This window comes from Chanodichthys erythropterus, chromosome 10, assembly GCF_024489055.1.
Source record: "Chanodichthys erythropterus isolate Z2021 chromosome 10, ASM2448905v1, whole genome shotgun sequence".
NCBI classification, from domain to species: Eukaryota; Metazoa; Chordata; class Actinopteri; order Cypriniformes; family Xenocyprididae; genus Chanodichthys; species Chanodichthys erythropterus.
In genome coordinates, this window is record NC_090230.1 from 11,129,936 (window position 1) to 11,145,126 (window position 15,191).

Consider the following 15,191-nt stretch of genomic DNA (forward strand, 5'->3'; position numbering starts at 1 on the left):
ATATTAAGTATATTAATGTATTATTAAAATGTTAAAATATATATTCCATATAAAATAATAAATTTTAAATAAACACGTCCTTTAAATTTTTATAAGTCTGGCAAGTGATTACATTTTTTATTCTAATTAATTACACAATGTAGCGGTTAATTAAATGCAAATTAATCGCACATACATTTTTTGGGGGGGGAGAAATTACTCCCAAAAGATAGGGTAAAGTCATTATTGTGTTAAATGACAAAAGCATCAAATAGACATTACAAAAAGTAGCTTTAGAAAGATGTTTTATTTTTATAACTTTTAACCTTCAAAGGGTGAGTAAATGATGACAGAATTATCAATTTTTTTAATTCTCTAAATGAGAAACTAAAACTGCCAGTAGGTGGCGGTAAATGTCTTAATGAGTAAGTCCTTGAGTCATTCATTCATCTGATTCATTCACAGAGCTGATTCATTCAGGAATTAAGTAAATGGCTCTCTTTATGAATGGGCCATTGAATCATTGATTCACCCGATTGATTCGCTCAAAATGTGGATTCATTCAGAAACACCACTATGTTTTCTCGGACACAAACAACAGTTCTGCTCTGTCTTATAGGTAATATTTTTGTTGGCAAAATTGGGCAAAAACAGACAATACTGTGTCTAAAATATAACACAATATTAACTTTATTGAACTGTGTATAAAATCAGTGTCACATTTGCATTTGTGCTATTCAGGATATAAACCGCACCAGCATGATACTGTGCTCGTTACTTGTGCGATATTGCTTAACTATATCATATTATATAACGTAAATATGAGACAATACCCTAACTCATATTAAAGAGAAAAAATATAAGCAAAAATTTAAAAAGGATGTGTATTTAAGTATATTTTTAGTATAAGTATTAATATTTTTAACAATACATGTATTAAATAATAATAATAATAATTAAACGTTATTTGTTTTATTATTATTATTATTAATTATTATTATTATAAAATAAACTTAATATGCATGATCTGAATTTTCTCATCTTTAAAAGTCTTCAAATGTCAGAGTTTGAGTCTGTGGGCCAAACTTGTATCGTAAAAAGGGAGATCTACAGCCCAGAAGACAGATTTAGCTCACCTTGACAGGTTCGGTTGTTGGCCGAAAGTTTCATGAGATGTGGACAGGAGCAAGACGCAGAACCATTATAATTTATAAGACAGAGGTGAGAACATTGGCCTCTTCCCTTGTTACCATCACATGGATTAGGAGCTAAAAAGATGGGAGAAGAGATGGAAAAAAAACATAAATAAAATAATATCTGAGTATACATTCTGTGTTACATTTATATTTAATTATCCTATAATGATTGATCTGTGAGTCTTGTAGGATTTCTTTAGCTAGTTATTGGTTTGCATCTATGCATGTAGACCTGAAAACCAAAAGCACTCTGCTTAACAAGTGGAATATGTGGATGCTGTGCTGAGTAATTAGGCCCCTTATTCCCTACCCAACAATCCCAGGGTTTGTTCTTGCTCAGAGCAAGGTTGTTACTCCACAACTCTAAATGGGACCGTAAAACACAAGGAATTAAAATAAAAAAAAAAAAAAAAAAAAAAAAAAAAAGCATAAACAAGTCCATAAAAAAAGTCGTTTCAGGCCTAATGAATACAGTAATCTCAATGGCACTCTTGCTAAGCTATTCTGACACATGAAAACCGATAGAGATGCAGGCCAGCCTCTTCAAACGCAGACAGGTAATGAAAACGGACACAGAACAGACATCCTGTGCTTAAAAAACAAATTCCCAAACAAAGTAAAGCAGGTGCTAAGCCACAGGACAAAAAACAGAGAGCAGAAACAAAAATAAATAATAACAATAATAAAAAAGAAGTAGAAAAAGTATTAGAAATGGTTCAGTCTAAAGATTATTGATTTGATTAAATATATTCATTCATTATTTTGTCGGCTGATAGTTTAACTGACTATTAAATTGAATAATTTATTAGAAAAAAATGTAAGAATGTTACATAATAATTATAATAATAATACATTTTGTTTATATAGCACTTTTTAGAAATCAAAGGCAGCTCAAAGAGCTTCAAAGGTCAAAAACATTTAAAAAAATTAATAAAATAAAGATAAGACAAGCCTTAAAAAAACAACAACAAAACAAATTCAACAAAAGCAACAAGAGCAAAAAATAAAAGGCAAACAATTCCAGCACTATAAACAAAACCACAAAACAAAATAAAGTAGGTCTTAAGCCAAAGGACAAATAGCCAAGAGCAGAAACAAAGAAAGTGAGAAAAAAGATTATAAATGTTTCAATTGAAAAAGCTCAGGAACACACTTTTGGCTTAAAAAAAAGAAGAAGAAAAAAATCACATTTCTAAACTAGCCTATGAGGTACGTTTCAAAACAACCTTGTTGAAAGCTAGAGACGACAAGTCTAAATATATTATTCTAAAAATGATTCACTCAAGAAGATTCACTTTCATCATCATTTTCAAGGACTGTATATGCAGTCGAAAGTTTTCACTACTTAAAATTGTTTGATCAGAACATGAAAAAAGCAGACCCGCCATCTCACAAAAACCCTTTCCACATCTGTGTGGCGTATCACTCCATCCAAACTGTAGGTTTATAGCTGCCCATCACAATCTGGAACGCTGTGTGAACATTTCCGCCAACCCATTATGAGTGTTTATCTGGAGTCATGAGTTAACAAAGAGCCTCTTAGCACCATTAAGGGTGTAATTTTGCTTTGGTGGATGATGCCAAGCTCGATGTGTTGACAGAAGGCTGATTCTTCAACATCTGGCAGATGTACACCCAAGGGAAAAGATGCTGGACAGCTATCATGGGCTGATTCAATTGTGTTTTATTTATGGGGCGTTTTTTGGCTCTCCTTTTGTACTTTATTGCCCAAACGGTGAACAAATTCTATTAGGCCGATTAAAAGTGGGTTACAGAAGGAGGGACAGATTTCAAGCGCATGTTTAGTGTTGATTGAATGAATGCATGCTACAAGAAATTACCCAGAGGTCACTGGCACTAGCAACCGGTTAAAACACCCTAGCAACCTCATAGCAACCCTTTAAAAACAGTCAGAACACATTACAGAACAAATCTTTGCTTTGATATATAAGTTTTTCAGAAAATGTAAACAAACAAACAAATAAAAAAAAAATATTCAATGTTTTTGCAGCATCTTATAGGAATAGAGAACTCTATTTTTTCATATTTTTAATTTCTTTGCAAACAAACAAACAAAAAAAGAAATAAGAAAAAAATAAGAAAAGAAGTTATCCAAGTATAGTTAAATAAGTTATCCTTGTTTTTTTGGTGCTTTTTATGTTGTTGTTGTTTGAAAAATTGCATTTAGAAAGTCATAACAGAAATGTGACCTTTAGTGTGTGACTGTAAATAAATAAATCCAATGTTTTTTGCAGCATCTTATAGGGTTCAGCATCTGGTCATTTGATTTTTTCTACTTAAAGAGAAATGAAGATTTTTGTTTTTTGGTTGTGTTTAAGAAACAGAAAAATGTAAAATAATCTAGATTTTTTTGTATTTTTGGTAAAAAAAAAATTAGATGCTTTAATATTTGTTTTGCATGAGTGGGCAGCCCTGAAATGCCCTGCCTGTCACATAAGAGTTTGTCTGATGTACTGCTCTGCAAATTAGTTACAATAGCATTTTTAGTATATTTCTTGCCAACAGCCTACATCTCGTATAGAGCAGAACAACACACTTTTCGGGTCGGCACCTCCGATGCTTGAAATTTTAGGTCAAACTGATAAGAATAAGACATTACTTGAAACTGTAAAGGGTTTAAAGGGTTTCTACTTTTATGTATATACACTCACAATGAACAAAAGCTACAAACTGCTTTTGTGAAATAAAGAAAACAAAGTGGATGCACTTTTTGCAGTCTGTCTCCATCAACAACTTTCTGAAATGTGTCAAAAAATGAACCAAAACTCAGCAAAAACTTGCCACACAGACATGAGAAACGTGTCTATATACATAATTTTCTGATTATGTTATCTATTTGAAACCAACGAGAGGTACAGTCATTCCCATCTGAGCTTATAGCCCTGTAAACATCCCCATCACCTCGATAAAACAAAGCACCAAGCTTAATCAGTTTATATAGGCTACTTTTCATCTTCTTTGGAATAAATCATGCTGTAAGCCAACGGCTCTGACAACGGCAGTGATGTCGCGCATATACTTCAATGAGTGTCAGACAATTTGGATTTGTCTAAGCAAGTTTTATTTACTCTTATAGTAGAAGTTCCCATCCACTGCCATTATTTGACTGACAGACGGCAATGGTTGGAGTTAAAATCATCATTTGTGTTCTACTGAAGAAACAAAGCCACCTACATCTTGGATGTGTTGGGGGTAAGCAGATAAACAAACATTTTTTACATAAACTTGTACCCTATACATTTTACCAGTTGGGCTTTTCCCAAACTATATCTTATGTGGAGGACTGAATCAATGCTTGACTTTAAATGACCTGGATCAGTGACAGTAAAGGCATTAATATGATCTCGCCTTAGTTCACAAACACATAATATCAGTTATTTTTTTATGTGGGGTTGGGTTTTTTCCATGAAACACAAACAATGTTATTATTAAAAAATCAAATTCTGCTGTTAATAGCGAGTGAAAACATTGCATCTGAGGTTTTCTTAAATAGGCCTTTTGAGAATAAAATGAGTAGGCTAAAATCAGCAACCAAGTTTAATATCTTCCTTCGTGTTGTTTTAGATCACATAAAAGCCAATTGCCATTTTATTGGTTATGAATGAAGTCATCTCTGATTTGTCAATAACATGCATCAGCCGTTTTTTGTTTTTTTTCTTCTTCTTTTCAAATCTTGTAAGCGCTGCTAGCAGGTGTACATGACAAAGCCAAAGCATTCTCGTGAACAAGCTTGGCTTGCCTGCCGCATCTCTCCTACTGAAAATGAACAGCTTGCACGTCTACCAGTAAAGGCCACCCTCACATGTGAAACCAATATTAAAGCATAAACACATTTTTTACCCATGAACCAAAAACACACAAAAAACTCCCTCTTAATTAACCTTTTTTTTCTCGTTTCTTAAACAAAACGAAGAAAAACAACCTTTTCTCATTTCTCCTTAAGTAGAACACAATAAATAAGAAACAAAACAAAGAAAAAAAAAAAAAAAAAAAATATACACAATACACAGATATTTCTCCAAGGAAGATAAAAAGTTATCTTGGTTCTTGTTTGGTACTTTACTTTTTTGGTTGTAACTGGAATCTTTGTTTGTAAAAGTGCATTTAGAAAGTCATAACAGAAATGTGATCTTTAGTGTTTTTAACAAACAAACAAAACAAAATAAATAAATAAATAAACGTTGAAATGTTTTAAAAAAAATAACCCTACAACTTTTCTATACAAAAAGTTTTTTTGATGTTTTTGCAGAATCTTAAAGGAATAGAGAATAAAATAAAATAAAATCTTTGAAACGTGCATTTAGTTTTTAGAAGGAAAATCAGAACAGATATGTGACCTTGTAGTGTTTGACTGTCTGTTTCATATTTCAGAAATGATGGGAATTTTTGATAGGAATCAAGGGAGTTCTTGACGAGACAGCTTTGCAGCCAATTAGTCCCTAAAATCTTTCAGTGAGAAATGGGAATGTGCCAAAACTGGGCCATTGAACGCTGTTAATCCAAAATGACAACTTCGCTCAATCTAGAGACTTCTCTCATTATGTTCTTTTGGATCCTTCACATCATCATCTGTTCAAAGTCCCTCTAGACAGTTTTGAAAGACAGCGAGACGGTTTCTTACTTTGTGGCTGCCTGCTGGGATGGTATATCTCCAGGTCAAAGGGTTGGGCGCTGGTTTTTTGGATCACGGTCACATTGGCTCCGGTCCATTTGTTGGCTTTAGTCAATGTGTTGGTCCTCCAGTCAGTCCAATAGACGTTCCCTCCAAAGAGAGACACGGCAAAGGGGTGAGAGAGGAACTCGTGTCCTCTAAGAATTTCAATCACCCCAGTGCCGTCATATAGAGCTGAGTATATCGCATCAGATCTGAGGACAGACAAATAATCATTGTAATCATCATCATCAGAGTATTTTGAAGTTGACATGAAATCAAAACTGACACTATTTACTTTCTTAATACACACTTTTACACACTATCAAACTGAATCAAATAGAATATATTAAATCTTTAAAGCACATCACTTTGAATTGCATTAATTCAATAAATTAAATGGATTTGAGTACAGAGTTAATATTCATTATGTTTGATTCGATTCAATTCAGGTTGATTCCATGACTCGAGTCATGTCAAGTTAAGACAAGTTAAATGAAATCAACTTGAACTGAGCTGAATCTAATTGAACTTCATACAGTAAATCTAGTTCAATTCTGAATTACAGCAATTCAATCAGTGAACTGAGTAGAGTCTAATCAACCTGAAACAAATTTAATCAAATTAAACTTAATAAATCATGTTTAACTCTAAATAACATCAGTTCAATTAATTGAACTGAAATAAGTTGATTTAAGTCAAATAAAAATAATTCAACCTGAACTGAATCAAAAAACATTCTAAACCTTAACAATACTTTTTTTTTTTCTCTTTTTTTTTCAGTGATGAAAAAGAGACGATAACAAACGATGACTAAATAAAAAATAGTTTTCAATGACAAAATCGATTGACATTTTTTGTCAATGAATAAAAACGAGACAAAAATGTTAGTGAGGGACGATTCGGGAAGAGATGGAGATCTAGTCAGAGCTGATGCCACATAAACCTCATAAACCGTTAAAAAATGTAAACATCTGGGAGAAAGAAAAGAGAAAGCATATGGATAGATCTGAAAAAGCATGACGACACAAAAGAGAACTCTATTCAGTCCAGTCTTCTGTGCACAGACAGAAAGCCGCCCCTAAGATGTACAAAACTGAGCTCTCTTTTGAGTCTTTCCGTACTTAAACGGACAAATGCACACAAAGTTATATCAAAATGTCAGTTTTGCAGAGTATTCACATAAACACAGTCGGTTATGTCTTAAGTGACGTAAACAGTTGGCAGAATATCGGATGTGTAATAGTGAATTGGATCCGTGTATCTGGCCTTAAAGTGACAGCAGCCTAATAACCTGCTACTGTCCACTGTTAATATTAATCAAACAACGAAAGAAAAAGAGAAAAATCACTCAATGTTCTTGACTGAATAACTTTAATAGCTTTATTAATAACCTTAACATGTTCATTACATGTTCAAACCTTAAAATAATTCATATTAACAGGTTATTGGTTGTTTTCTACAGAAATATATAATCAGTTTGGAAATCTTTACATGTTTAAACCTTAAAATAATTCATATTAACAGGTTATTGGTTGTTTTCTACAGAAATATATAATCAGTTTGGAAATTTTGGAGAAATGCTTAATTGATGCATTACAACTTAACTAAACCCATTAGATTTTAGTCGACTAAATCTACTGTAGATTTAGTCAGCTAAAATCTTATGATATTTAGTCAACTAAAACTACACTAAATCTAAAACAATTCAGATGACTAAAATATGACTAAAACTAAAAGGCATTTTAGTCAAAAGACTATGACTAAAACTAAATCAAAATTTACTGTCAAAATTAACACTGGTTTAGAGTACACTGATGCCTTGTTATAAAAAAAGACAGCTGAGAGAAAAAGAAAGAAACTGTTGACAGACTGTGAGAAAAAGAGGGATGTGTGATCTGAATATAGCAGAGACAAAAATGAGGCAATAGAAAGCAGAGAATTGATCAGATTCTTCATTAAGTCCAAGAATCTCATTATCTGAATATTAATTTGCAGTGCACTTGGAGCCACCGGGCACAGGAGGAATTGAATAAGCACTGAGAGAAATGCAAGATGAGAGTTTATGAATGTGTCAAGACAGCAAAATTGTAAAAAAATAAATAAATAAATACTTGATGGGCAAAATTATGATCTATAGTAATAGTATATCTCCGTCAGCCTGTCATTTTGTCGCCAGCTGAGGTGGATCTCAAATTTGAACCGGTACAAAAACACATCAATCATTCAACAAAAAGCTGCTGCTTGAATGTGTTACCAACGACTGAATCCGAGCTTGCTCCCAATTCCCTCCCAAATCCACCCTGTACGTTACAAACAAAACATTCCCTTTACGGTCTTGTCTTGCGAAAACATCACAAAATATTGACAAAACCCAACAGAAGAGTGTGTGCATCCTTTCTTACCGGGCGTCTGTCCATACTATCCTGCTCTCCATGTGATCCAAGGTGAGCCCATTGGGCCAGGCGCCGGTGTCCATGTCCTTGAAAACCACATGTCGCCGTTTCCCGCTCATGGAAGCGCCTTCGATACGAGGAAACGTGGCATCCCAATCGGTCCAGAACAGGGCACTGTTGACGACAAAACTCAAGTGTTTAAAGGACTTTCAAAGGAGGGCTTGCAAACCACATCCTCATTAAAAGCATCAGCATTAGTGCAATTACAAAACAGGTAAAAATGTGTAATGGCCCAATTTCATGGTAATATCCCTTCTGGAAATCATTTAAAAAGCTCCTTTATGGGTGATTAGACTGGTTCATTACAATTCACAAACCACAGTACGGAGCTATCAATCACTGAAGTTGTTCATTAAAGCTATGGAGTAACTGGAAAACCGGTGGCATTTGCTGTTATTCCCTCTTAAAGTTGAGACTGGATTGAGGAACTCACCCCTGGCCGGGGTCCACGGCGATCGCCCGAGGGTGTTCCATACCCCCGGCGATCAGGGTGGTCCGTAATTCGCCGTTCAGCTTGGACACCTCAATCTGGTCCAGGTTACTGTCGATCCAGTAGAGATTTCCTGCTATCCAATCAACAGCAAGACCCTCTGGAGTGGCTAGACCATGTTGGACCACCACCTCGATCGCCGAAACACCTGCCAAGACAACCAATCGAGTAATTGAAATGTTGTGGGGGAAACAAAGGTCTACAGTTGTTAGCTTGTCAGTCAAGTTCACAATTACTCAGAGTTGGTGTTTGTCAAGTGTTAATTTTGGACCCTATGAAGTGTATGAAAGGGAACATTAGCAAAGCCCTCAAGAATAAGTGGGTCCCACTTTCTCTCTCTCTTTCTCAATACCTACTCATCAGTTCCTTTGTGATATGAGTGTAAATTACTTCTCACACATTTTGGGGCTTTTGAAGCTGAAATATTAACACAGTTGGTAGACTGACTTTGGTTTTTAATTGGAAAACAGAGCAAAAGAAAGAGCTTTCTCTCAATATGCTGAAGAATAAGGAACATGAAAAATTGACTGACCACTAGAATTTTCTTCACATAAATGTAGAATTTTCTTTTTCATTTGATTTGCTTTTTTTTTTGTATGATCTGTTCTCAGACAACTCAATACTAATAACAACAAATAACATTACATATAAATAAATAACATGAACATAATAAAGTAAAAATAATATAACAACAAATAAATTAAAAATATAAAATAAAATATATGCCCCAACGAAGCGTTGCTAACACCTTCAAACATAAATCATTCATTTTACTTCATAATTCATTTCAAATCATAATATTAAAGTCATGTCTTCATCTTGAAGGTCATCTTCCCTTAAATGTGCCATTGAATTGAAAATTGAATTTACCTCGGCATAGTTGAATAACAAAAGTTCAGTACATGGAAATGACATACAGTGAGTCTCAAACTCCATTGTTTCCTCCTTCTTATATAAATCTCATTTGTTTAAAAGACCTCCGAAGAACAGGCAAATCTCAACATAACACCGACTGTTACGTAACAGTCGGGATCATTAATATGAATGACCCCAATATTTGCATATGCCAGCCCATGATCGAGGCATTAGACAAGGGCAGCCAGTATTAACGTCTGGATCTGTGCACAGCTGAATCATCAGACTAGGTAAGCAAGCAAGGACAATAGCAAAAAATGGCATGATATCATGATATTTTTAGTGATATTTGTAAATTGTCTTTCTAAATGTTTCGTTAGCATGTTGCTAATGTACTGTTAAATGTGGTTAAAGTTACCATCGTTTCTTACTGTATTCACGGAGACAAGACTGTCATTATTTTCATTTTTAAACACTTGCAGTCTGTATAATTCATAAACAACTTCATTCTTTATAGATATCTCCAACAGTGTGTAATGTTAGCTTTAGCCACGGAGCACAGCTTCAAACACATTCAGAATCAATGTAAACATCCAAATAAATACTGTACTTACGCCATTAGACATGCTGCATGACGAACACTTTGTAAAGATCCATTTTGAGGGTTATATTAGCTGTGTGAACTTTGTTTATACAACAATAGAGATGAGAGCTCGAGAGGGGGCGGAGAGCGCGAGCAATTAAAGGGGCCGCAGCCTGAATCGGCGCATTTCCAATGATGCCTCAAAATAGGCAGTAAAAAAATGTATTTAAAAAAAATCTATGTGGTATTTTGAGCTGAAACTTCACAGACACATTCAGGGGACACCTTAGACTTATATTACATCTTGTAAAAAAAAAAAACGGTCAATGGCACCTTTAATTCACCTGCTGTGAGTTTAACGTGATCATATATACTGCCACAGGTTTTAGAATTGTAAATAATTTTAAACTTAGATTTTTACTTAAATCATACATGCTTTAAAAATTGTTTAAGATTATTATATAATTTCTCTAACTTTAAGTAGGTCATATAAGTAACTACAAACATCAGAAAAAAATTACTACTTCAATAATTTAGTCAACACCATCAGTTGTCAACTGCACTAGATTTGTCAGTATTTATAAAATATTTTTGACACATTGTTTAAGTGTCTGGCTGTGTTGGAGTGACAGGCAAGGAAAACACACATTTTGTGAGAAAATGGTAGAAGCAGGAGGTTGAACTTAAACATAGGAGAATATCTCTTAATGCTTTTATCCAAAATAATTTCTAAATTGACAAAAAAATTCCTGTCAGCATATTCAAGAATCAGTGCTCTTGAATGATCAGGGTTTCACCTGCAGGTTTCACCAAGTGTTAAACTTAAGCGCTGCAGGAGCATTACAATGAGCTTTACAGGTAGCATTACATGGACGTAGGACATATCTTAAAATATGCCAGTGTTATTGTTTTGTCTCAAAATGCAAACCAGTATTTTTTTTTTCCCCTACGGTACATTTATAAAAGCTACTTAAAGCTTTTTTTGGTTAAAAATTATCCAAAATCAATTTTTGAGCAAGTACATAACCAGCCAGTGTTCAAAACTGTCTCATTATCTTGTCTCGATTCACAACGGTAAGCTTGTAATAATGTTTTATAATAAGAGCGACATGGTGGATTTCCGTGGGAAATTCGAGCATGCAGCAGTTCGTCATTACGTCACATCCGTAAACAGAAAGGAAGGAGTCCCGTCCAGGCTAGTCGGTTTTATCACGTGAGGATGCTGCTGGTAGCGGCACGTTTATAGCCTTTTCTCACAACAGCTGACATAATTAAACTTATAATTTTGATGGCGGATTGTAATCCAGAAAGATCCAAATGACAATCATCAGTGACAACTAGCGATTCACCCGTGGTCAAAAAGCAAAAGACTTTGGAGTGGCTACAGAAATTTAAATCTACAGGTAATGCTAATACACACTAAATACACAGTCACTGTTTTAATCAACATTGGCAGCGCAATTTATTGTAGGCCTAATGCTTTTTTCCTCAGTTGGTCAGAACAAAAGTGGCAGAAATGTTACTTACTTGTTCAGATGATATTTTCCAATGAAAATTCTTATATTGGTCATACTTTCAAGACGTAGAATCTGTGATTCTGAAGTTCAGTATCCACACCGGTGCGGTGACTGACAGCAAACATTAGATTCATCCGTGCTGACGAGCTGTGCCGAGGCACAACGCACATACAGATTCCTATTCCGCATATGACTGCAATTGTAGGTTTCAAACAGAGATGGCGACAAAGAGGAAAAATCGCGGAATTAAATACCCTAATTGAACTAAGGACTAATCCTGACTTAATCTAAGCCCTGTCTGTGAAACCGGGTCTTCAAGGCCTAAAATTTTGAAATTTTAGATTTTTTTTTAGACTTTTTAAGACCCTGATGATATACTGTAAATTCCATTCCATCATATAATAGCCTGTATGGTATAATCAAGGCATAAGTATTAACAGTGTCATAAATAATGTTTAAAAAAACTGCCATACCTCCACCCTCAGACAGCTTCCCACGGTAAATTTTGTCCTCTACGACATCGGTCCAATACAGCAGGCTCTGGCTGAAATGGAAATCCAAAGCAATGGTGTTCCTGAGCCCGGGGACTAACAGGCTATAGTCGCCTCTTTGCAGGTTGATGCGGCGAATTTCATGTCTGATGGAAAAAATTATGAACTCCTCAAAAGGATCTACAAAAGGAACAGAAAACATAGTTTTAACATAACTTTTAAAATAGAAAAATAGGTTATGTACCTTATAAGTACCTTATTAAAAAAAAAAAAAAAAAAAAAATTATGAAAACGATGCCTTGAAAGGGTCTATAAAATTGACCAAAAAGGCAAGAAGCTGGTAAAGCAAAGTTATTAATGGAAAAAAGATCAAATAAATGAAATGAATAATAATAATAATAATAATAATAACAACTATAATTTGTAATAAAATGTTAGAACATTCCATGCTATGAATAAAGCAAAAACTCATGCCGCACACATCTCTACATCTCCTATACTGGAGATGAAACCTTATGTGGATTGCAATATAAATTATAACTGGCCATTTCAGTTCAGACAAAAACTAAAATCATTTTGACAGATCTGAAAACTGAGCTGTGGATTCGAGTAAAGCTTGTTTTCCTTTTTATTAAAACATGTTACTTAGTGCTCTTTGCGCATATCTTCCTCTCCACTCTCATATAGTGCACCAAAGTCAGAGCTCTCTAATCTTTCCCAACACAAACAGTCGCTTTGGCTCTCTTGTAAAGTCAAACCGCTAAAATGAAACACATACATATTACAGATGAATTGTACACCTTAAAACCACATGCACATCCTCTCTCTAAAAGGACGTTAAAATAAGGACGACTGAAAATATGAACAAATGTCATGAATCAGTCACAGATTCATTTACTTGTCATTTTCCAGGCAATTATCCGTGTTATTTACAGCCCAGAAATTGCAAGGTCATTCGGTTCCCCTGAGGTTAATTGCCTTGTGGTCTGGACTGTAATCTGGTTTTAACCCTATTTGGGATTGAAGTTTGTGTGTGATAAATTCAGCTTGCTAACCATCAGGCAACCAAATAACAATGTGCCACAGTTTACCTGTACTGTGGCAGCTGTCTCCATCAAGTCCAAGACTCCAGCCAGGATAGCAGGAGCATTTCACAGTATTCTTGTGCTGTTCACACACTTGGCTGCAGCGTAGATGCTTGGTACAGTAATCCAGAACCTCGCAGGTCCGGCCATCCGAGCCCAGCTGGAATCCGGACGGACAGGAACACACGACCCCTTTACCCGGTGCCACCAAGCACTCATGACTGCAGCCGCCCTTCCGCACTGAACACTCATCTGAAATGGAGAAGCAATGCGAGGTAGGAGGATTATTGTTGGAAAGAAGGGAAGATATTGTCACTTCAGAAGAGAATAGCAGGGTCCGAACAGTGAGACAAAAAAAACTGATGGAATTCCTCAGTAGACATACGGTTGATCAGCAGGGAGTCGTGGACGCTTGAAAGAGCCAAAGGAAATAGACAGAGAATGAACAAGGTTTGGTGCTTCCCGTTTGGTCCTCCAGGCTATATGCTTCTTGGTCAGCAAGAGCAATTGGAAGCAAGTGGACTGTCTCTATTATCGTCTTATTCCGCTTCTTAGTTCCCTAAGCCAGAAGGTACAACATTGTCCCTTTAAGGGTACTACTGAACCTTTTAGGTGTAAATAAGGTACTGTACAAATGGTACTGCTCCAGTGACTAGCTGTTGAACCTTTTTTTTTTTTTTTTTTTTTGCTGTGTAGGTGTGTACATATATCATTTATAGTTTTTCTTCCAATGAATGCTCAGAGGCACCAAACGCCAAGCATTTGTTTTACCCTTAGTATCACTTTATTGCGATTTATGGCTGAAGACAGTAGGATTGGACAATGTAATTTAGCGATACGTCATCGAAGTGGCCCCATGGTGAGATGCTAAACGGAAAAACGTGGTTAAGTATTAGCTGAAGCTTAGCCTCTTGGGTGATCAGATAAATAATGCTATTTCTAATGATAAAGTGTATACTTGTTGCAAATGGCTTTGTTAATCCACTAAATGTACAACATTAATGCACTTGGAAGGAAAATTAGTTTTAATTAATTAATTAATTAATTTATTAATTTATTTATTTATTTTTAACGAACATGAGAAAATTATGATTATAATGAATGAATCCCAATTAAATATGCAGCAGGTATAAGAAATAAATTCATAGTTGCCAAAAAATAAAAATAAAAAATAGGCCACGGAGGGATTCAAGGTAAAACCACCTTGAACAGCAAGTGGTTTTCAAGGTTTAAATGAAGCGTCTAGTACTGACAGAGGATAATGCATCCATAAACCTCAAGGCAGTCATACTGGTGGAGCTGCGGAGTGAATAAAAATGTGCTAAACACTCAAATGGAAAACAACAAAGCACAGGCAGGAGACATGAGGGGAACAGAAATGGATCATTGATGAGGGAAAGGAGTTCAAAAAGATATAAAATGGCAAATGGAAGTACATTCAATCTGGCTACAGTACAATCTGGCACTAGCGATACTGAGGAGTCATGGGGTCTGAGAGAAGTAACTAATACAGTAGAGATAATTTTAAAAAAGTTCCAACAGGGTGATAATGGATCTTTCTGGACTGAGAGTCACTTAAAAATTCAGTTCAAATGCTGATGCTCAAAAAATGTTCAAAAACTCCTTGACTTTGTGAAAAAGTCTGATTTCATCATCTTGGTTTTGTCATGTTGATTGTTTAAATGAAGATCTTGGAGTCTTTATTTAAAATTCAGAATCCGTAAACTAAATCTGGATGGATGGATGGATGGATGGATGGATGGATGGATGGATGGATGGATGGATGGATGGATGGATGGATGGATGGATGGATGGATGGATGGATGGATGGATGGATGGATGGATGGATGGATGGATGGAAGACAAT

General features: G+C 35.1%; 1 protein-coding gene across 1 annotated transcript in view; it reads right to left on the minus strand.

Annotated features, from left to right (window-relative positions):
• lrp1ba (low density lipoprotein receptor-related protein 1Ba) overlaps nucleotides 1-15,191 on the minus strand; it is a 297,751-nt gene that overhangs the window by 155,978 nt on the left and 126,582 nt on the right. Inside the window, exons 23-28 of the mRNA XM_067398603.1 lie at nucleotides 13,331-13,576; nucleotides 12,222-12,419; nucleotides 8,737-8,941; nucleotides 8,253-8,417; nucleotides 5,818-6,062; nucleotides 1,116-1,247 (exon numbers count right to left, since the gene is read on the minus strand). Coding sequence (XP_067254704.1) covers nucleotides 1,116-1,247; nucleotides 5,818-6,062; nucleotides 8,253-8,417; nucleotides 8,737-8,941; nucleotides 12,222-12,419; nucleotides 13,331-13,576 — 1,191 coding nt within the window. The remainder of the gene's footprint in view (nucleotides 1-1,115; nucleotides 1,248-5,817; nucleotides 6,063-8,252; nucleotides 8,418-8,736; nucleotides 8,942-12,221; nucleotides 12,420-13,330; nucleotides 13,577-15,191) is intronic.